Raw genomic sequence first — 22,454 nt, 5'->3', positions numbered from 1 at the left:
CGGAGCCTGCTTGGGATTCTCTCTCTCTCTCTCTGCCCCTTCCCGGTGGGCACATCCTCTCTGTCTCTCTCTCCCCCCCCCCCCCCCTCAAAAATAAATAAATAAATACATAAACATGAAAAAAAAATGTTAAGGTCTAACAGTAAAAATCAGGAGGGATGGTAACTGGGACTACAGGTCCATAAAGTGATAGATGCCAGAACTCATTTGACTTTCATTCTGAATCTAGGAAAAGCCTGCTGCAAATGGTTACCACCATGCGAGTGGCCAGAAAAGTAGCCAGACTTTTAACAACCTCCAGAGACCCAGGGTGCTGCCATTCTGCATCAGCCTGCCACCTAGTGGTCATAGCAGTTTATGCAACATGTTACTAGAGTCACCACATGATCTACCTCATCCTTTTCTGTGCCTCAGAGTCCACGCTTCCTGGGTCAAAATAAGGAAAAAAAGGGAAGTAGACATTCCTGTTACAATGTGACATGGCAATAAAGTTATTGATAAAATTATTATGGCAAGATGTTTCCAATAATAAAGAAATGTAACTCTTATACTTGTTATATAATTAGGAGTTTCCTTAAAACAACTGTTTCAGGGTGCAGGGGGGCTCAGTCAGTTAGGCATCTGACTTCAGCTCGGGTCATGATCTCGTGGTTTGTGAGTTCAAGCCCTGTGTCGGGCTCTGTGCTGACAGCTCAGTGCCTGGAGCCTGCTTTGGATTCTGTGTCTCCCTCTCTCTCTGACCCTCCCTTGGTTCTCTCTCTCTCTCTCTCTCTCTCTTTCTCTCAAAAACCAACATTAAAAAATAAAAATAAATAAAAATAAAACATTTGTTTCAATGTTACTTGCTTAAACATCAGTGAAATGGACTATCAGTATCCTCAGCTTATGCCACAGTTAGATGATTGGCTCAGCCTTGTAGAATGCTATGAAGGACACAAAAAATGAGACCACAGAGATTTTAGGATTACCATACTGATCTTGAGTAGTCTTATATTCATCACTGTAGACATCAGGGTGGACAAAAGAATTTCAATTTCCTTCAATAAAAATTGAAGATAACCTCAAATAATGCCAAGCTCAACCTTAGAACAAAAGGATCCTAAAAATACCTTTCACTCATACTTCTTAGAGACTGTAAGTAAGACTAGGTTACTTCTTAAAAAACCTGTAAGTAAGATTAGGTTATTTATTCCAAAATATTTTCCATTGTATTTAGACCTGTGGTATGAAAAGAGGTTACTCTGAACCAACACCAGGGACTCTCAGGATAAACTTGAATGATCTCCCAACTTCAGGTCTCTCCAGAAATAGCAGCTGTAGGGAACAGCAAGCCACCAGGCAGACTCTGGAGTAGTGTTGAGTAGGAATTTCAGGCCCAGGCCTAAATCTGGAGCCCTATTCATGCAAAGTCATCTGGGATAGGGACCATTCATGGCCCTTTCATAGCTTTACCTCTAGATTATATGCACTCAAAAAGCATCATCAACCTTGGGAATGCAAGCTGGTGCAGTCACCCTGGAAAACAGTATGGAGTTCCTCAAAAAACTAAAAATAGAACTACCCTATGACCCAGCAATTGCACTACTAGGCATTTATCCAAGGGATACAGGTGTGCTGTTTTGAAGGGACACATGCACCCCCATGTTTATAGCAGCACTATCAACAATAGCCTAAGTATGGAAAGAGCCCAAATGTCCATTGATGGATGAATGGATAAAGAAGATGTGGTATATATATACAATGGAGTATTACTTGGCAATCAAAAAGAATGAAATCTTTCCATTTGCAACTACGTGAATGGAACTGGAGGGTATTATGCTAAGTGAAATTAGTCAGTCAGAGAAAGACAAAAATCATATGACTTCACTCATATGAGGACTTTAAGAGACAAAACACATGAACATAAGGGAAGGGAAACAAAAATAATATAAAAACAGGGAGGGGGACAAAACAGAAGAGACTCATAAATATGGAGAACAAACTGAGGGTTGCTGGAGGGGTTGTGGGAGGGGGGATGGGCTAAATGGGTAAGGGGCAGTAAGGAATCTACTCCTGAAATCATTGTTGCACTATATGCTAACTAATTTGGATGTAAATTTTTAAAAATAATAAATAAATAAATAAAGACACCTTTGAGATAGTTGGAAAAAGTGAATTTGGACTGGACACTAGAAGATATTATGAAATTATTGATAACATTTTCAGATGTGATAATGGTATTGAGATTGTGTTAGAGAATGTCCTTATTGTTAAGAGAAGCATAATAAAATATTTAGGAAAAAAAAAAGTATCATCAACCCAAAACTCCATGATGATGATAGCCTCTAATTTGGAATTAATCAGTGCTACCCTCTCATATATTGGAGTTTTGTTTGTTTTTACTTTTTGTTTTGGTTTTATGCCATAAAAATTTTTCTCTACTTGCTGACTGTAAATCATTTATTAAAATAAGCCCAGTTTAAGATAATGCTTAGTAAAAAACTGATCTCACATGTTTAAGTGCAAAAAAGGGAGGAAAGGAAAATACACATGAAAGGGCATCTCTCTTCCTCACGATTTAGGAGGATAGGAATCAGCATTCATGGAACACTACCCTGCTCTGGATATTTTGCCATCTTGTATATTACTTAAACCTTCAGATAAACTTATGAATTTGAGAAGGTAGTACCTAGGTTCAGATCCTTCCTCAACACTTACCATCTGTGTCCATGAGCAAACTGCTTACCATCTCCAAGCCTCAAGGTCCTTGTCTGTCAAATAGAGATAATACCTGGGAAGAGCCATAAAGATAAAGAACCTGGCACAGGAAACCACCCAATAAACTGTAGTAGACATTAAACTGAAGCCAGGTATTAATTCCATTTTATGGATGATAAACATGTCAGTTCTAAATTGTTTTAAAACCATTGCAACTCAAAAAGAAAAAAAGAGGAATAGCAAAAATCTACAATTAGAGCCATATCTAGAAACCATAACAGCTATTGTTCCATTGATTACTACAGAAAAGAGAAAGAAATGCGCTAGCATTTTTTTAACTTTTTTTTAAAGTGTATTTATTTTTGAGACAGAACGAGCAAGGGGGGTAGTGGGAGAACAAGTCGAGGGGTGGGGGGATGGTGTGCAGAGAGAGGGAGACAGAGGATCCAAAGCGGGCTGACAGCATACAGCCCCATGAGGGCCTCGAACCCACAAACCATGAGATCATGGCCTGAGATGAAGTAGGATGCTTAACCAACTGAGCCACCCAGGCACCCCTCTTTCTCTTTTTTTTTTTTGTAGATTTCTTTGAAGTAGTCTCTATACCCAACATGGGGCTCATACTCACAACCCCAAGATCAAGAGTCACGTGCTTTCCCAACTGACATAGCACTTCTAAATTCTACTTTCAGGATACCCAGGTTTGTTTGTTTTACACATACTGGGTTTATAATGAACTATCAGAAAAGAAAAGATTTATTTTTCCCTACTTTTCTCCAGCTCCTGTCAGAAAAGTTTTCAAGTTTCCTAAGATTTGAGCAAATAATTGCTAGTGCAATTTTGTTTCCTCAAGATAGCTGAAACTATCTCCAGCAATTCCATTCATTCTCAAGGATCCAATTACAAGAATGCAGGGTTTCCTTAGGCAACACTGAAGTTCCATGTATATTTCTGTGTGATGCTTTGGTATTGTTTTTGTATTCCTTTTGAACTTACACAAGATCCAAATTATTACACTGTTAATAAGTTAATTAATATACATCAACCCTGGTCAGGAGACAGCAGAAGGAACTATTCCTATCATTTGCAATGTGATAAAGAACTTAAAAGATCCCTTATGTGTAGGAATTGATCTGAGCAGCACCAGCAAGTTTACCTAGACTGAGGGACAGTTTCCATAGAAATACTAGGCATCTTGATAACAATTTATCAATCCCAAAAAATATATATGACATGGGAAGTTTAGCGATAAAAATACGCATTAGATTTTATGGTTTTCACTAAATGAAATATTTTATTTTTTTTTAATGTTTATTTATTTTTGAGAGAAAGAGAGACAGAGCACAAGTGGGTGAGGGGCAGAGAGAGAGAGAGGGAGACAGAATCCCAAGCAGGCTCCATGCTGCCAGCACAGAGCCTGGCGCAGGGCTTGAACGCACAAACTGTGAGACCATGACCTGAGCCAAAATCAAGAGTTGGACTCTTAACCAACTGAGCCACCCAGGTGCCCTTAAAAATATTAAATTTCAGTGTTAATATGTAAAATATAGTAGAATCTTAAAACCTTTCCACCCAATACAATCTTTTGTATGTGTTCTCTTCAAACATGAAGATGATGACACAAAATCTCTATCAAAAAGCCATGTACCTTACAATCATGATTTTGTCAGAATGTGGAAAAATCCACAAAATAAATGGCTGGTTTCGTTAGCAAATAAATGACTTGACAAGAGGAGACAGGTATAGAACTGTTACAGAGGGGGAAAAAAGAGACACTTAGAAAGTTCAACATTATATGTCAATAGGGGATTGCAAATCTAAAAAACAATGAGATACCTCTACGGACCTATTAGAATGGCTGAACTCCAAAACAATGACAATACCAATTGCTGGTGAGGATGTGGAGCAACAGGTACTCCCATTCATTGCTGGTGGGAGTGCAAAATGGTAGTCACTTTAGAAGACAACTCAGTGTTTTCCTACAAAACTAAACATACTATTACCATGTGATCCAACAACCGTGCTCCCAGGTATTTACCCAAATGAGCTGAAAACTGAAGTCCACAGAAAAACCTGCTGAAGTGGGGTTGGGAACAAATGGTCAAGAAAGAATTCTTGAGACGTGTTATAGTGCAACTTAGTAAGTTTATTTGGGTAGCATGGAGACAGGACCTGTGGGCAGAAAGTGCTGTCCTTTTGCTGTGTGAAGCTGGTAGTTATATGCTTAGTGCTCAGGGGGAGGGGATATGCAGGGAGTATTAGATGATAAATGTCTTCTTCGAATTTCTGTTTATAAAACTACTTTTGCAACATTTCTCTGGAGCTTATAATTCAGCTTGATATTAACTATCGGTGAAATGTACAGGAAGTCATGAGACCCTTTAAGAATATAGCAGCCAGTACCTATTTGATCCTTAATGAAACTGCAGGGTCAGCCTTCTGGGCTGAAGGTGAACCTTTTTCTGCTTCTATGCCTCATTACTGTAATACATATTTATAGCAGCTTTATTCATAATTGCCAAAGCTTGGAAGCAACCAAGATGTCCTCCAATAGGTGAATAAATGAATTATGACACATCCAATACAATGGATTAGTACTCAACCATAAAAAGAAGTGAGTTATCAAGCCAAGAAAAGATGTAAAGGAATCTTAAATGCTTAAGGAAGTTTGCCTGTAAAGACCTCATATTATATGACTCCAACTATATGTCACTCAGGAAAATGCAATATTATAGAGACAGTAAAAAGATCACTGGTTAAAAAACTAAAAAAAAAAAAAAAAAAAAAGATAAAATAAAATAAAATACCATTGGTTGCCAGAGGTTGGGAAAGAGGGGTCGGGGAATAGATAGGTGGAGAATGGGGACTTTTTTTGGGCAATGAAACTATTCTGTATGATACTGTAATGGTAGATACATGACATTATGCATGTGTCAAAATCCACAGAACTGTACAACACAAAAAGTGAGCCCCAATGTAAACTATTGACTTCAGTTGATAGTAATACATTGGTTCATCGATTGTAACAAATGCACCAGTGCAAGATGTTAATAATAGGGGAAACTGGATGGGGTGAGCAAGATTGAGGAGTGGGGCTAATATGGAAACTGTCTATGCTTTTGTTCAATTTTTCTGCAAACTTAAAACTGCTCTAACAAATAAAATCTAGGGGCACCTGGGTGGTTCAGTCAATTAAGCATCCAACTTTGGCTCAGGTCATGATCTCATGGTTTGTAAGTTCGAGCCCCACATCAGGCTTTGCTCATAGCTCAGAGCCTGGAGCCTGCTTTGGATTCTGTGTCTCCCTCTCTCTCTATGCTCCCCCTCTCAAAAGTAAATAAACATTAAAAAACAAAATAAATAAAATCTATTAATTTTCTAAATAAGAGAGACATATACACATATCGATGAATTTCAGTTAAAATTATTTTATTGATTTTGATTCTAACTAAACGTGCTATAAAAAGATATCTTTGAGACAACTGAGGAAATTTAAATATGGATGAATGATAGATGATATTAAAGAATTACTGCACGATTTGTTTTGTGTGATCATGGTATCATTATTTTTTAAGCCCTTACCTGAAATGTATGAAATTATATCTGGAATTTGCTTAAAAACACTCCAGTGGTGGGGCACCTGGGTGGCTCAGTCAGTCGAGTGTCTGACTTCAGCTCAGGTCATGATCTCATGGTTCATGGGTTTGAGCCCCACATCCGGCCCTGTGCTGACAGCTGAGAGCCTGGAGCCTGCTTCAGATTCTGTGTCTCCCTTTCTCTCTACCCCTTCCCCACTCACACTCTGTCTCTTTCTCAAAATCAAATAAACATTAAAAAAATTTTTTTAATAAAGAAAGAAAGAAAGAAAGAAAGAAAGAAAGAAAGAAAGAATAAAATAGTCCCATGATGGGGTGCTTGGGTGTCTCAACAGTTGAGCATCTGACTCTTAATTTCAGTGTAGGTCATAATCTCACAGTTTGTGAGATTGAGTTCCATGTCAGGCTGTGCACTGACCGTGTAGAGCCTGCTTGGGATTCTCTCTCCTCTCTTCTCTCTCTCTCTCTCTCTCTCTCTCTCTTCTCTCTCTCTCTCTCTCTCTCTCTCTCTGCCCCCCACCAAGATAAATAAATAAATAAACATTATAAAATAGTCCAATGATGGTTTTGGGGGAAAGGAGGACCAGGGGACACAAGTTGGTAGAATGGGAGATAGATGAAACAAATTTGGCAAAATATTGGTAATCATCAGAGTTACATAAATAGTCAATTGAGGTTTATTATTCTATTCTGTCTACTTTTGTGCATGTTTGAAGTTTTTCACAATGAAAAGAATTTTTGGCATGTACTTTAAAATGTTTTTAAGGATTGTGCTGATCTGTTTCCCTCATAACTAAAGGGCATAGGAGACTGGATTAGAACATAGTCTAGGTTTTCAAATAGGACCACCTGCTACACAGTGATGAACAGGGACAGGGTGGGAATGATTGGGTGGTAACTGGTATTCTTTTTCAAATGTTGTACTTGCAAACTAATCCAAACATAGGGGACTTTCCTTAAATCTGCATCACAGCATTCAATTTATACATTCCTTTGCCTAAGTAATCAGAAAAAAGCCAACAACAAAAAACCTGAGACACAGCTGAAGCTATCACTGAAAGTTTCTTCCAAGCTTTACAAAGGTATAAAAGCGTTAACTTCCTTAAACCTGCATCATAGCATTCAATTTGTTCATTCCTGTTCCTTAACTTATCAGAAAATGTCCACAATAAAAACAATGACTCTGAGATACAATTAAAGCTATCAGAAGTAATGAGGTCAGCGGACAGGCACCTACTCCAGTCCAAACCTGCTCCACTTTTTTACAGCTCTCTATGTGTATACTAAAACTGAGCTTTGTTTTCAAAAATATCCTTTACAGGCCACTTGGTACTTTCTAGGACAAAGTGTCTTTAAAAGTTCTTTTACCTTTGTTTGTTTGTTTGTTTTCGTATTCATGTCCATCAGCCTTCTAATCCTCTGGGGTTCCCTTTTCCAATCCTTGGACTTGATAGAATCTAGCCTCCTTAGTTCTAACACTACACCCTCTCTAGCATAACAATTAACTCCACCCTCAGACCCTTCCCATTGATGATGGGTTCAGATGATGGGCCAAAAAACTGACTAACACCTAAGCCAGGCAAATTTTAGCACCCTAAGAATAAGTTACATAGGTGATCCACTGGAAGACGGCATGGGGTCTGGAAAAATACAAACACACATTCTAATCCTTGTGCTTAAGTAAATTCCTCTGTCTGAGCTCAGGTTTCCTTAGCTATAAAATGAGAATATTGTTACCAAAACCTACAAAAGCTTTGAAAATTAAATAATATGTGTGTTACCATCGTGTCTGACACATAACAGGTACTGAGCATTAGTTTCTTCTGTTTCCTAATACATTGGACCAAAGTGGTGGTAGGTGTGTTTTTACCACAGGTTCTAACTCGTAAGCACTGTTGGCACAGGGTTGTTTTAAGAAATTAGCAACCCTGGGGCACCTGGCTGGCTCAGTCAGTAGAGCATGTGACTCTTGATCTTAGGGTCATGAGTTCAAGCTCCACATTGGACATAGAGCTTACAATACAATACAATACAATACAATACAATAAAAAAGTAATATAAAATGAAATGAAATTTAAAAAGAAATTAACAACCTTAGTTTCTGCCCTTACTCTGATCATCTTTTCTCCTTCAGGCAAAAGTCCTTCCCATGGCTCCACCTTCTACTCCCTGTATCCTTGTATCTTTTTTTCCTTATCAATTCACTGATGCCCTCCTCCAGGAAGTGTTGTATGGGGTCTGCCTCTGCTGACAGTACAGTAGCTAAGCCAACAGTTTGGTTACATGACAGGCAATAATGTAACAATAAATCAAGAGGCTACTGGGATTTTTTTTTTCCAAATAAACACACATTAATGTAAAAGGAAAGGTAAATTTTAACAGATTTAAAAGCTTTTCTCCAGTTTTCCTATCCCTCAAAATACTTTGGAAACTTTCCCCTAAAACTGTCTTAAGAACCTATTCTTAAATTTCTCTCTTATAAAATCTCATTATTTTATAGCCACCTCTTGTAAGTTAAAACTGAGACCTGGTTTAAGTGCTTTCTTTTATATGTAAGGATGGCACTACATAGCTCATTAATTATGTGTCTTACTGTTGGCTTTTATTTGGGGCTGGGGATTGAATCAATCACATTCTGCAGATTGAGTTTTCTTTTTGTTGTTGTTATTAGATTTCTATTCTTTGCTATTTTTTTGTATGTTTGTTTGTTTGTTTGCTTGTTTCCACAACATTAAAAGGGGTCTATTGATAGAACTGGAATCATCTCACCAACTGATTTGCAGATTGCAATTTTTACTCCTAAGGAACTTATTTAGAAAGATAATCTAAACATAACTGCTTGTCCCCACTTAAATTACTGGAAGAGAAAAACCAGTAAGTGTTCCCTATTAATAGAATACATAAAAAATGAAAATTCAGCTATCCCTCGACTAAAGGATTAATCATAGTCTCTCTAAAAATAGCAAACTTGCATGTGTCATCTTAAATATGATTGGCTTTGTATAAAACTCTAGAAATACATCCTTTGGAAAAATAAGATATTGCTGTACTAATAGCAGGTTATCATGATGCCCTCACACTTATTAATATCAATATTCCATTGATCACAAATTTTGTTTTCTGTTATAAAATAACAAGTTATTTTCTAAGCCAGTATATCTTTCCTTACTCAGAATGAATGTATGTGTGGACAGAATTCTGACCAAAAGGGTTACCAGGAAGGGCTGACTCAACAGAGCTGTGGCTTCACATATTAGTTAGAAGAACAGATTTGAACCTTAATCTTCTAATCTGCCTGAGTCATTCAATTTCAAGTTGCTTTGCATGCACTTTTAGCTTATTTCTGAAGGTCATTCTGTTTCTTGCACTTCTTGTGTGTTTAGCCAGCTGATTTACTATCTGCCCCACTGATATTTCACAACACTTGCAAAATTTGGTTTACTTTCCTTGAAGTTAAAGAGATAAAACTATGACATATCTTCTTTCCAAGTATTTAAATTTTATATATCAGCTTTTTACAGGCTTTTCCCAGAGGCAACATTACTCATAGCTTTTTTTTTTTTTTAATAAAGCTGCTTTTTTGGCTCCCCTACAACAAGGCAATGAAAGAAGATTGATAAAGAAAATATCATATGATTTGTAATCAGCATTTGACAACTTCACATACTATATACCTATCATTGAAATGACTTCTACAACTAAGTGAAACTGTACCCAAAAGTTTTAAGATGGAAAGTTAACATATAAAATGTAGAAAATTAAAGGAACTATGGAGACTTGTGGTCCTAGGATTTGAATACCAGAAAAGGCAATAACTCTGAATTGTAATAGTGGCTTTCACTGATCTTGAACAAATCACTTCATTCAATTGCCATCCATTCATTCCCCTCTTTAAAAATGTTTATAATAATACCCACATCTGTGGATATGTTCCAAGAATTACCCAATTACTAGGTTATAAAGCACTAGGAAATTTTAACTCTGCTGTGAAAACAATTAAGTGCATGCTAGCATATAAACATGACAGAAAACTGCATATTTACCTGTCTTATTTTGTTTATGTCTTGATCACTATCTGAGGACATCTGACAGTACAGCTGCCTAAAGTTAACAGGATATGGGAAAGTATGTCCAGACTATCAATTTTTTAAATTCCTTCCTAAAAATATTATTGCTCTTCCTCTGGAATATATTAATCATATACCACTTGCTCTCTAGAAAATATAAATAAAAACTACATCCTCTAACTTTCATAATTGTTAGAGAAATATTTATACTTCTCTTGGACGATAATTGATAAATGTTTCCTTCGAGGTACATCTTACTCAAAAACTCCTTGAATGCAGAAACCATGTTTATACATCTTGTAGACTCCCATAGCAACCAGGAAAGGGCCTCTCACATAATATGAAGCTCCATAAATATTTTTTTCATAAATATTTCTTAAGCTGTTCTCTCTGCTTAGGACGGGGAATGAAAAATAAGTAAGACAAGGTTCCTGTTCTTAAGCAATGACACATATTACCATACTGTCTTAGATAACTCTAATACAATTTGCTATAATAAAAAATGGAAAAGGGAGAGATTGTTAAGAAATCAAAGCTGACATTTTAGTCTAAGGACAAATAACTCATTATACACAAAAGAAGCAAATAGGTAGAGGGAATAACACAAGGAAAAACATTGTACATATAAGGTTCAGTGAGTAGTCCAATGTGTAAAGCATAGAGCAGATGGCAGGAAGTGGTAGATGAGACTAGAAACAGGGTCCAGTTTGTAAAGGTCTCGCGTTGTATACCAAAGAATTTGGATTTTATCCTAGAGACAAATGGTCTTCAAAGTGGGGTGCACTCACCCAAGAGCATATGTAAAATTATTCCAGGAAAAATCACAACATCTATTTATATTTATCTTTTCTCATCCTTTTACATTTTGAGTGTTTGATGAGCGTTGTGTGTGTGTGTGTGTGTGTGTGTGTGTTATAAAGAAAAATACATGTGTTGGGTGCATATTCATAATTTTTATTGATGGAGTACACAATCAAAAATGTGAAGACCTAGGCAATAAGCTACCACTGAAAGGCTTTTTTTTAATTTAAAATTTTAAAAATCAGATTTATATCTTAGAGAGATAACATTGAGGTACATATAGATGATATAGGAAAAAGAATTTTTTTCAGCCTTATTGAAATATTATTGATATATAGCATACATAAGTTTAAGGTGTTCAATTTTGATATGATACATGTATATATTGCAAAATGAATATCACAATAGTTAACACTTCTATCCTATCACATAATTACCTTTGTGTGTGTGTATGTCTGTAGTGATTACTTTTAAGATCTACTCTCTTAACTACTTTTTTTAAAGTTTATTTATTTATTTAATCTCTACACCCAACATGGGGCTCAAAGTCACAACCCAGAGATCAAGAATCATGCACTCCTCTAACTGAGCCAGCCAGATGCCCCAACAACTTTTAATTATATAACACAGTATTATTAATTATACTCCCATGCTATACATTACATTAGAATTTATTGTTATAACTGGGAGTTTGTACCCTTTGACTGACATCTCCATTTTCCTTACTGCCCCCAGCCCCTGGCAACCACCATTGTACTATTTCTAGGAGTTCAACTTTTTTAGATCCTGCATATATGCAAAACATACAGTATTTGTGTTTCTCTGTGTGACCTATTTCACTTAATATAATGCCCTCAAGGTCCATCCATGTTGTCACAAAAGACAGATTCCTTTCTTTTTATGGTTAAATAATATTCCATATTCTTCCACATTCATATTCCATACTCACTTCAATATTCCATTTTATATATGTTACATATCACATTTTCTTTATCCATTTCTCTGTTGATGGCTCCTTAGGTTGTTTCTAGATCTTGGCTATGGCGAATAATGCTGCAAAAAAAAAAAAAAAAAAAAAAAAATGCTGCAATGAACATCGGGGGTGCAGATATCTCTTTGAGATAGTGTTTTCATTTCCTTCTGATATATACACAGAAGTGAGATTGCTGGATCATATAGTTCTGTTTTTAATTTTTTGAGGAATCTCCATACTGTTTTTCACAGCAGCTGTACCGGTTTATGTTCCCACCACCAATGGTGTGTGAAAGTCTCTTTTATCTCCAATCTTCACCAATACTTATCTCTTGTCTTTTTGATAATAGCCATTCTGATAGATGGGAGATGATATCTTACTGTGGTTTTTTTATTCATATTTCCCTGATGATCAGTGATGTTGAGCATCTTTTCATGTACCTTTTGGCAATTTACATGTCTTCTTTGGAAATATGTCTACACAAGTCCTTTGTCTAGTTTTTAATACTATTGCTTGGTTTTAGTTTTGCTATTGAGTATACGTTCCATATATATTTGGATATTAACCCCTTACCAGACAGATGGTTTGCAAATATTTTCTCCAATTTTGTAGGGTACCTTTATATTTTGCTGATTGTTTCTTCTGCCATGCAGAGCATTTTAGTTTGATATAGCTCCACTTATTTAAGTTTTTATTTTGTTGCTTATGCTTTGGGTGTCACGTCCAAAAAAAAAACCATTGCAATGACAGGTGTCAAGGAGATCTTTTGGGAATTTTACAGTTTCAGGTCTTACATTTAAGTCTTTAATTTATTTCAAGTTAAATTTTGTGAGTAGTGTAATATAGGGGTCCAATTTCATTCTTTCGCATATAGTTATCCACTTTTCCAACACCATTTATTAAAGAAACTATCCTTTCCCCATTGACTATTCTTGGCTCCCTTGTCAAACATTAGTTGACCATATAGGTGAAGGTTTATTCCTGAGCTCTCAAGTCTGTTTTATTGGCCTTTGTGTCTATTTTTAATGCCAGTACCATACTATTTTGATTATGATAGCCTTGTAATAAAGTTTGAAATCAGAATTTCAAAAAGATAATGTAAGAGAGAAATATTTTTAAAAAAGAAAGAAAGAAAAGAAAAAGAGAAGTATGGAGAAAAGAATAGAGTGGAGAGAAACCTTAGACTTTAAAAAAAAATTTTTTAGTGTTTATTTATTTATTTTTGAGAGAAAGGGAGAGAGAGACAGAGTGCAAGCAGGGGAGAGGCAGAGAGAGAGGGAAACACAAAATCTGAAGCAAGCTCCAGGCTCCGAGCTCTCAGTACAGAGCCCAATGCAGGGATCGAACCCACGAACCATGAGATCATGACCTGAGTCAAAGTCGGATGCTTAACCGACAGCCACCAAAACACCCTGAAACCTTAGACTTAATGGAAATTTTTCTATCAATCATATCTTTTAAAAATATTTTAACATTCCTCCTTAAATAATTATACCTAAGTCACTAAGTTTAGTTGATACCCTTGTATAAGTTACAAAGTATGAGAAAAAAAATGGTTATTGGAATTTAACTCACATAACTGTATGAGGAAAAGATCTCCAGATGGTGAAGAGTTTCTTTATAAATAATAATGTGATACAATTTAAAGAAAATAATTACTAAATCCTAGAGATTCAAACCCATAAAGTGACAAAGAATTTCTAAATTAACCCTCAGAAATCAATTCTCAGATGATTGTCAAGTTTGGCAAAAAACAAAACAAAACAAAATATTGAATAAAACATTTCAATTACCAATACAACTCAATAATCATGATAATTACTGATTATTTATTTTATCGAAAAAGCTAGGAAAGAGAAATGATGATTTTATAGGACCACACTGTTCATCCAAAAATTGTTATAAGGTTTAATATTTCTAAATTTAGTGGTTCAAATATTGTCCTCCATTCAAATATTTACTCCCTCTATATTTCTATCTACTTGTAATTCTCACCTTAGTAGTCTCACCAAGGCCAAAATAATAAGGCACTGTGAAACATGATAAGCACAGTGAAAGAACAGATGCTAGGAGCTGCATAGCCTGCAAAGGTAAATGAGATGTGGTCCCAGCTCCTAGGAAACCCAAAGTCTTAAAAGGGAACTAAGACAGTTACACAGCCAACTACTAACTACATAACTCCAGAGAGAATGTGATATGTATTTTTAAAAAGGTATAATGAAAGTCAAAGGGAGTTCCTAGCATGGGTAAGCTCATTTTGCAAAACAAACTTAACAATAAAAATTGTAATAGCTAACATATATTGAGACTTACTACCTACCATGTACTGTGATTTATATGCATTACATTATTTAATCCTTACAAAAACCCTATGAAGTTGTTTCTACTATTATCTTCAGTTTATGGAGGAGGAAAACAGCTAAAATCTTTTGAACTTAGCACTCTGCCCAGATGTCTTTTTTGTTTTGTTTTGTTTTCCCTATCCAAAGACATTATTCTGGGAGCACCTGGGTAGCTTAGTCAGTTAGACATCCAACTCTTGGTGTAGGCTCAGGTCATGACTTCACGTCATGGTTTGTGAGTTCAAGCCCCACTGTCAGCATGGAGACTGCCTAGGATTCTCTCTCTCTCTCTCTCTCTCTCTCTCTCTTCCCCTCCTCCGCACTCTCTGTCTCTCACAATAAACTTAAAAAAAAAAATTAAAGGCATGAGGGAAAAATAAACCCTCATATGGTCTAGAGCTGCTCTGTCCAATATGGTGCCCACTCCACATGTGGTAAATGAATGCTTGAAACATGGCTGATCCTAATGATGATGTGCTATAAGTGCAAAATACACAGAGATATTGAAGATTTAGTACTAGAAAAAGAGTGTAACATATCTCACTAATAGTTTTATATTGATTAGATGTTGAATTGATAAAATTTGATATAATGTTAAATAATATATAGTATAAAATTCATCTCACCTTTTTTGTTTCTTAAGTTTTAATGTAGCTATTAGAAATTTTAAATTACATATGTAGCTTTCACTATATTTCTATTCAAAGCATCAGTTTAGAGTGTTGGTAAAACAAGGAATTACCAACCAAAAAATAAATAACATTGACAACAATCCTCTATGGTAGTGAGCAATCAGGAAGTAAATGCCAGAAATGAGGGCAAAAAAAGATGCCATCTTATGCTTTTTTTTTTTTTTTTTAATTTCTCTCTGGAACATTATAAAACAACACAAAAGTATTTTCTCTGGGTTTAGAATCAATGACAATGCAGTAGCAAGAAATACATCCAGCACCATCTTGGTTTCTAACATCATTCATTTTGGAGAAATGGCAGGAGCAGAGGCTATACAGGCTGAGCCTAGAATCTGTTTGTTTATTTTGAGAGAGAGAGAGAGAGATGGGGAGGGGCAGAGGGAGAGAGAGAATCTTAAGCAGGCTCCATGCTCAGCGTAGAGCCCAACGTGGGGCTTGATCCCACTACCTTGGGATTACGACCTGAGCCAAAATCAAGAGTCAGATGCTCAACTGACAGCCACAGAGAAGCCCTTAAAACATCTTACTATACCAGAAAGTAAGGTAGAAATAAAAACAAAACACAACAATGGAGACATGCAAAAGGGACACAGGAACCAACTGAAAGATCTTCCAATCACCAACTTGGAACAATTTGAGCAACAAAATAAGTAACATAGTGTTGCATTATAACCCAAAGTATAAAATAAATAACCATGGGCCTGTAATATAGATAAATACTTGAATGAATGAATGAATGAATGAATGACTATGAGAGAATACACAAATCTCCCATACAAAAGAATTCTGCTCTTCAAAGACTTAGGGTTGGGGCGCCTGGGTGGCTCAGTCGGTTGAGCGTCCAACTTGGCTCAGGTCATGATCTCACAGTCTGTGAGTTCGAGCCCCATATCGAGCTCTGTGCTGATGGCTCAGAGCCTGGAGCCTGCTTCCGATTCTGTGTCTCCCTCTCTCTCTGCCCCTTCCCTGCTCATGCTCTGTCTCTCTCTGTCTCAAAAATAAATAAAAACATTAAGAAAAAAAAAATTAAAAAAAAAAAAAAAGACTTAGAGAATAACTCCCCTACCCCTTAAGTGTAAGCTGCATTACTGACTTCTACCAAAGAAAAAAGTTGGAAAGGGAGGAGGGGAAAAGGAGTAACTTTACAGGGGGGAAAAGCTGACAAACATGATCTCAGGCATGTGATGAAGCTTAACATCACCAGTGATAATCATTAGTGATAAGTTATATTGACAGCACATTCCCTTGAAATTACAGGATGAGAATGGCACTTTACCTCTGCAGTCTTCCCCCAGTCCAATTACAAGAAAAAACATCAAACAAACCCAAATTGAGAGACTTTCTACAAAAACTACCAGTACTCTACAAAATTGGCAAGGTCAACAAAAACAAAGAAAGTCAGAAACCATCAGTCTACAGGAGCCTAAGGAGACACAATGACTAAATGTAAGTGTTATCCTGGATGGGATCCTAGGACAGAAAAAGAACATTAGGTAAAAACTAAAGGAATCTGAATAAAATAGGAACTTCAGTTTAATAACCTATCAATATTGGCTAATCAGCTGTGACCAACATATCAAAGTATTGTAAGATCTTAAGAGGTCAAACCAGGTAAAGAGTAGAGAGCACTCACTGTACTATCTCTGCAACTTTCCTATAAACCTAAAACTCTTAAAATAAAAAGCATATTTTTTAAAACGGGGGAGGCCTCTTCTGGTTTGAAATTTTTCATATATGTTGGAATCCTTATTCCAAGTCTTCTATAAACTTGTTATTCATTGCTTCTTAGCAATACAGAATCTCAGGCCCATTCCAGATGTATTAGTCAGGGTTTCCTAGAGAAACAGAACCGAGAGAGAGAGAGAGAGAGAGAGAGAGAGAGAGAGAGAGAAGAGAGTTATATAAGGAATTGGCTCATGCAATTATGAAAGCTGGGAAGTCAAATCTGCAGTGTGAGCCTGCAGCCTAGACACCCAGGAGAGACTGTGTTGCAAATGATGTGTAAAGGCAGTCTGCTGGACAACTACCCCTTGGCTGGGGAGTGGGGTCTTTTGTTCTATTCAGGCCTTAGATTGAATAAATTCAACCCACATTATAGAGGGCAATCTGCTTTAGCCAGAGCTCACTGATTTAAATGTTAACCTCATCCAAAACACCCTGCAGGTTGACACATAAAATTAACTGTCACACCAGAGCTGATAGATCCGAATTCGCATTTTAAGAGGCTCTGCGGGGTAATTTCACCCACAGTCAAGTTTGAGTGGCATTGCTGTAGAAGACTCCAAAAAGGCCAGAATCCCACCCCCTACCCCCCTTGAAGAGCTTAGAATCTGCATTGTCATTTCAGTAACTCAGAAACAAGGCTTGATTTGTTGTTGTTTTCACTTGGTAACTCTCCTGGCATTTACTGATCTGGAGGTGAGAGAGAACCTCAGAAATCTTCACCCTCCGTGCTGGGTAAGGTTAACCCTCCTATTTGGTCCCTCATGGATCTCACCAAGCCTCTGACCTGGTTTTTACTGGTCTGTGAGTCTTCCCCGACTACGCTGAACTCCCCAAGGTCATCTACCACATCTTATTTTTCCCTTCCCCAGGACTTTATTACTCACGATAACACCTCAACTGAAACCTGTGGTCAGGACCGCAGGCCCACCTCCGTCCCACTCCCACTGCCCCATCCCCCAATCCCCCACCCCACCCCCTAGGCAGACTGGTCCCTTTTACTCTTTCCCAGGGTCAGCAAATGCCAGAAGTTGCTATTCGAATTAGAACTAGGGAGACATTACACACACATATTAGAGGATTCTATAAATTGAATCATATGAAACTGACAACATTGGCTTTTTTGACCCACAAAATCAGCTATTTCATAGGAACGAACAGTATGTGTCCATTCAGTTTTTTCCTCCTCAAAAGCTGCTTTAGGGACAATATGCTGGGCGGGTAGATAGTACCAGGATTGCTGATATTCATGGCAATTTACTGCCGATAAATGAACGTCAAATACACACCACCCACTTCTAAATTTGCTCCAAGCCGTCCCCTTAATTATGCGCGATTCAAGTCGTTGCCTCCTGAAGGGTCCCATTCAATCCGGGTCCCGCAGGAGCAGCCGCGAAGCTTTACAAGGGAGCACAAGAGGGGTTTTCCTCAGAACACCGACGATCCGACAAGCCCAGAGCCCCAGGGCCGAGAAAACACTGACCTCGCCCCGCCAGGCCACAACTCCCAGAATTCTGCTTTCCCCCGCCCAACCCCTCCAGAGTTGCCCGAACCTAAGATGGCGGCGGAGGAGGAGGCGGTGCAGCCGCCTGTGGGCGGTGCCGCGGTGACGAACGCAGCCGAGGGGCGGTGCCAGGCCCGGGGCTGTGCCCGCGCGGCCCAGGCCTTCGGCTGTCGGGCCGCCGCTCTCCTTTCGGCAGGTATCGCACGCCTGCTCCTCGCAGGCGTCATGAGGTCCCCGGTTCGGGGCCTGGCCTCCAGCGATGGCGAGGAGGGCTCAGATAGGACGCCCTTGCTGCAGAGCACCCCGCGGGTGGAAGCCGGTGAGTAGCGAAGCTGTCCGAGGGCGGGGGTGGCCAGGGTATGCTCGTCCTTGGCAGATGGGACCAGAGCTGCTGCCCCTCAAGGGGTCTTGAGAAGCCAAGGCGCAAGGGAATTCGAGGAGCGGGATCCATTCCCCGCCCTGCTCAGCCCCCTCCTGCCCAGGTGCCCAGAAGCTGCTCTGGGGTCTGGCGGGGACCTTGAGGCCAGGCAGGGCTGAAGTCTCGGGTGGGGCCTCGGCAGGTGCAGCCCTGAAGGGTCTGGGCGGGAGATGCTGGGCGCCGCAGGCGCTGGGCTCCTGGCAGTTTTCGATAACATCAAGCGGGGCACCCTGTGGAAGAATGCATTGGAGGAGAACCTGCAAATCAATGGGCAAAGGGCCGGGCAGAGGACCCGGTGTAAGAGCAAACTGGGAGAGATGCCTGCAGATGGGTGGGCAAAGGGTTGGACGGAACTGCTAGCTAGGTCTCCTTCCCTGTCACCGCCAGGTTTCCGCAGCTGCTGTCCGCCAACTTGTAATCTGGTAGCTCCTGGGGCGGAGAGGGGAGACCGAAAAACAGGATTGAGGTTAACATGTTGTGTGTATACGGAGGAAAACTTGCATAACCCAGCGAATATCTTGAACTTGTGCATACATTTTTTTTTCCGTATGGTAGTCTACGATTACATCGTAGCAGTCCACGATTTAAGTTAGAAAACAATTTAGTTATCCTCAAGATAGGATATCTATAAAGCTCTAAGATAACTTGGCAAAGGCCTTGCAACAAATAGAAGTACTTAACGTATCTTCCGTGAATTTGGGGAAGTTAAAATATATTACTATTTAATATTTTTTAAATGTAACTTCTTTGAAAGTAATTAAAAATAAAGAACAAATCCGTTTGCAGGCATTCTGTAGTTTCAAAGATGTGTGCATGAGAAACAGAGTTGAATTAGAAATTTGACTTTTCCTGACCAAGAATAGGGTAGTCCTGTGGTATCTTTTTTATTTGTTTTTAACATTACCAGATGGTGGCAGTAGATGTGGCAACGTCAGAGCTCCATCCAGCAGCTGGGAGCTTATTTTAGAGGAGGCTCAGTGTAAATACTGTACCAGTGACGTTTTACCTAGAAATTGGACTTAGTTCCGTAAACTGCACTTTTTCTGTGGCATAGCTGTTAGCTTTCTATAATTTTCTTCTGTAAAATAATCTATTACGGAAATACAGAAACAAATGCCATAATCAAGATATTCCCTAGAGACCACTATATTCTGTTGCAGTTGAGAAAATATATATGTCTGTACCTTATCTATGCCTAAGTGTATACTTCTGATTTTAAGAAGAGAAAAGCTGATAAAATATCAGTTGTAAAATTTTACAGTAGTAAAAAGAACTTAGAAACTACCATCTGGTGGTGCATTGTATACCTAGACATCCAAGGGCCACAGAGGTTACATCCCAAAGGTTGCATGTAGCCACATTTGTGTTACATTTGAGAAATTCGTATTTGAAAAATGCTTAATCATTTTTACTTGATCCGTCACAAATTTACAAGTTCCCTACTCCACCATCAGTAAGAGGACATGGTTTTAAATTACACATAGTGTTTCTTTATTAAGAGAGCTAAAATTAAGATATGTTTCTTTAGTGTTAAGAATTAATACCACTCAGGTTGATGTAATATGATGGAATTTTCAGTAACCCAATTATTGTTTGCCTCTTAAGCATCTGCTTTTACTCAGCCTGGTGGATTTCAGAGATGCACACCAAAATGATGGGGAAAAGCTGGCCCAACACTGATAAACAATAGGAAGTCTATAGATTTTTCTGCTTAATTTAGGTAGGAGGAAGAGAGGGAACTAAGCAAGGAAGAGCAAAGCTTCCCCTCCCACACACAAAAATGCATTCCTCACACTTTATACCAGTTGAAGGTTTACTTTTGTATGAATGACATGTGCCTTATATTTGATTAAGTGGATTATCAGAATACTGTTGCACCAAAAATGTGTTCACTCAGGAAAAACGAGTTTTAGGGCTTCTAAGACATTTCTTTGTGTTTAAAGACAGAGCATGGATCTGGAGCCAGAGTGCCTAACTAACTTCCAAACCCAGCTCTGCTAACTTGTTCTGTGAGCTTTAGCAATTACCTAAGCTCTCTATGCATTCCTTATCAATAAATCAAGGAAAATAGTATACCTAACTTACAGGGTTATTGTGAGGATTAAATGAGCTAATAGGAAGTGCCTAGAAGAGTTTGGCACATAGTAAATGTTACTATTACTATTATTATCATTATCATTATCATTATTATCAGTGAAGACCATTTGGATTTTGCATTCCTCAGAGAACCTCGGCACAGTAAAATGACGCCCCCATTCTTCAGGGTCACACTCTATTGGAACTTGTGATTCCTAACTTGTAACAGTTCATTCTATGCTTTGTTTTCATTAATGGGGAGAGTGGTGTTTCCTTTTGTTTTTTGCCTCTACTGTTCTGTTGCAGGGGTTACATTCAGGGCTCAATTACACAAGCACTGAGTTTCACAAATATACTTTGTGTATTAAATGTAAGGTATGGCGTGCTGGTAGAGAGCAACCATGTTATAGAACGAAGGCAAATGGCCTTGGGTCATTGGGTCATTTGGGTCATGTTGTGTAACTGAATCCATGTTAGTGGAATTTGGTGTTTTCACATAAATGGGTATTAATTTGGGAGCTAAGAATACATAAAGATTTATCAGGAATTAATTACCCATAAGGCAGAGTAAGACTAGTTGAATATTATCCCTTTTAAAGGCAAAACATATTGTATTTATGTTAAAGATTTTTTTTTATGTTTATTTTTGAGACAGAGAGAGTGTGAGCAAGGGAGGGGCAGAGAGAGAGGAGGACAGAAGATCTGAAGCGGGGCTCCGTACTGACAGCAGCGAACCCAATGTAGGGCTCGAACTCACAAATTACAAGATCATGATGTGAACTAAGTCAGACACTCAACCGACAGAGCCACCCAGTCACCTTCAAGATTTTTATTTTTTTTTAATCTCTATGCCAAACATGGGGCTTGAACTCACAACCCCAAGATCAAGAGCCAGTCAGGCACCCTAATAGGAAATTTTTTTGTAATGCAGTTCTTGGGCCAAGGGTGCTCACTGTGTCCAGTGCCCCCCTTCCTTTAGGGAAAATCATCATCTGCATGGGTCAGTGCTCCCAACCATGAATTTTCCACCTGAGTCTCTCCCTCACTACTCAGTACTTCCTTGCTTCTTCCCACTGCCAAACCCTTCCACAATGAATAAATGCCTGGCATTCTAAGATTTTCACCAGCCTTCCCTCCACCCACACATCCTTGCTTCTACAGAAACCTGGCCTTCTGGGCATATCACTTTCACTCCTCACTGCTGCCTCAAGGAGTTATTATTTTGTCTTGCTGTGTGTTAATTGATGAGATTGACTCTTCCTTATTCCACATGGATGATGCTTCCAGACAATTACCCTTCACTCTCAATGCCCGGTGACTTCCTACTCATTGATGAAGACTAGTATAAATGTCCTTTCTCCAAGAGGCCTTCCCGGACCCCCCACCCACACATACACACACACAAGCAATTTAATGTGACTCCTTTGCCTCTTGTTACACACATATATGGTGGCACTCTATCTTATTGGTATAACTTTATCCAGGGTGAACAGGAAAGGAACTCACTTCTACTGAGTGTTTACCATAACTTCCCTAGAGTATTTCATTTAATCCACACACAACCCA

General features: G+C 38.4%; 2 protein-coding genes across 5 annotated transcripts in view; one reads left to right on the top strand and one right to left on the bottom strand.

Annotated features, from left to right (window-relative positions):
* Positions 1-16,989, bottom strand: part of CD109 (CD109 molecule) — a 161,706-nt gene extending 144,717 nt beyond the window's left edge. Inside the window, exons 1-2 of the mRNA XM_049653909.1 lie at positions 16,802-16,989; positions 12,111-12,214 (exon numbers count right to left, since the gene is read on the bottom strand). The gene's annotated coding sequence lies outside the window, so the exon portion shown is untranslated. The remainder of the gene's footprint in view (positions 1-12,110; positions 12,215-16,801) is intronic.
* A 1,390-nt stretch (positions 16,990-18,379) lies between these two features.
* The window catches only part of SLC17A5 (solute carrier family 17 member 5), a 51,178-nt gene continuing 47,103 nt past the window's right edge, over positions 18,380-22,454 (top strand). For 2 of the 4 annotated variants that reach the window (XM_049653905.1, XM_049653907.1), the window contains exon 1: positions 18,380-18,713. In XM_049653905.1, the coding sequence (XP_049509862.1) occupies positions 18,449-18,713 (265 nt within the window). In that variant the 5' untranslated portion in view covers positions 18,380-18,448. The remainder of the gene's footprint in view (positions 18,714-22,454) is intronic. The other 2 variants (XM_049653904.1, XM_049653908.1) reach the window with 2 other exon arrangements.

Source organism: Panthera uncia, assembly GCF_023721935.1.
Source record: "Panthera uncia isolate 11264 chromosome B2 unlocalized genomic scaffold, Puncia_PCG_1.0 HiC_scaffold_24, whole genome shotgun sequence".
Taxonomy (NCBI): domain Eukaryota; kingdom Metazoa; phylum Chordata; class Mammalia; order Carnivora; family Felidae; genus Panthera; species Panthera uncia.
Note: the sequence above shows the minus strand (reverse complement) of the source record. Positions and strands in the feature narration are given on the sequence as shown.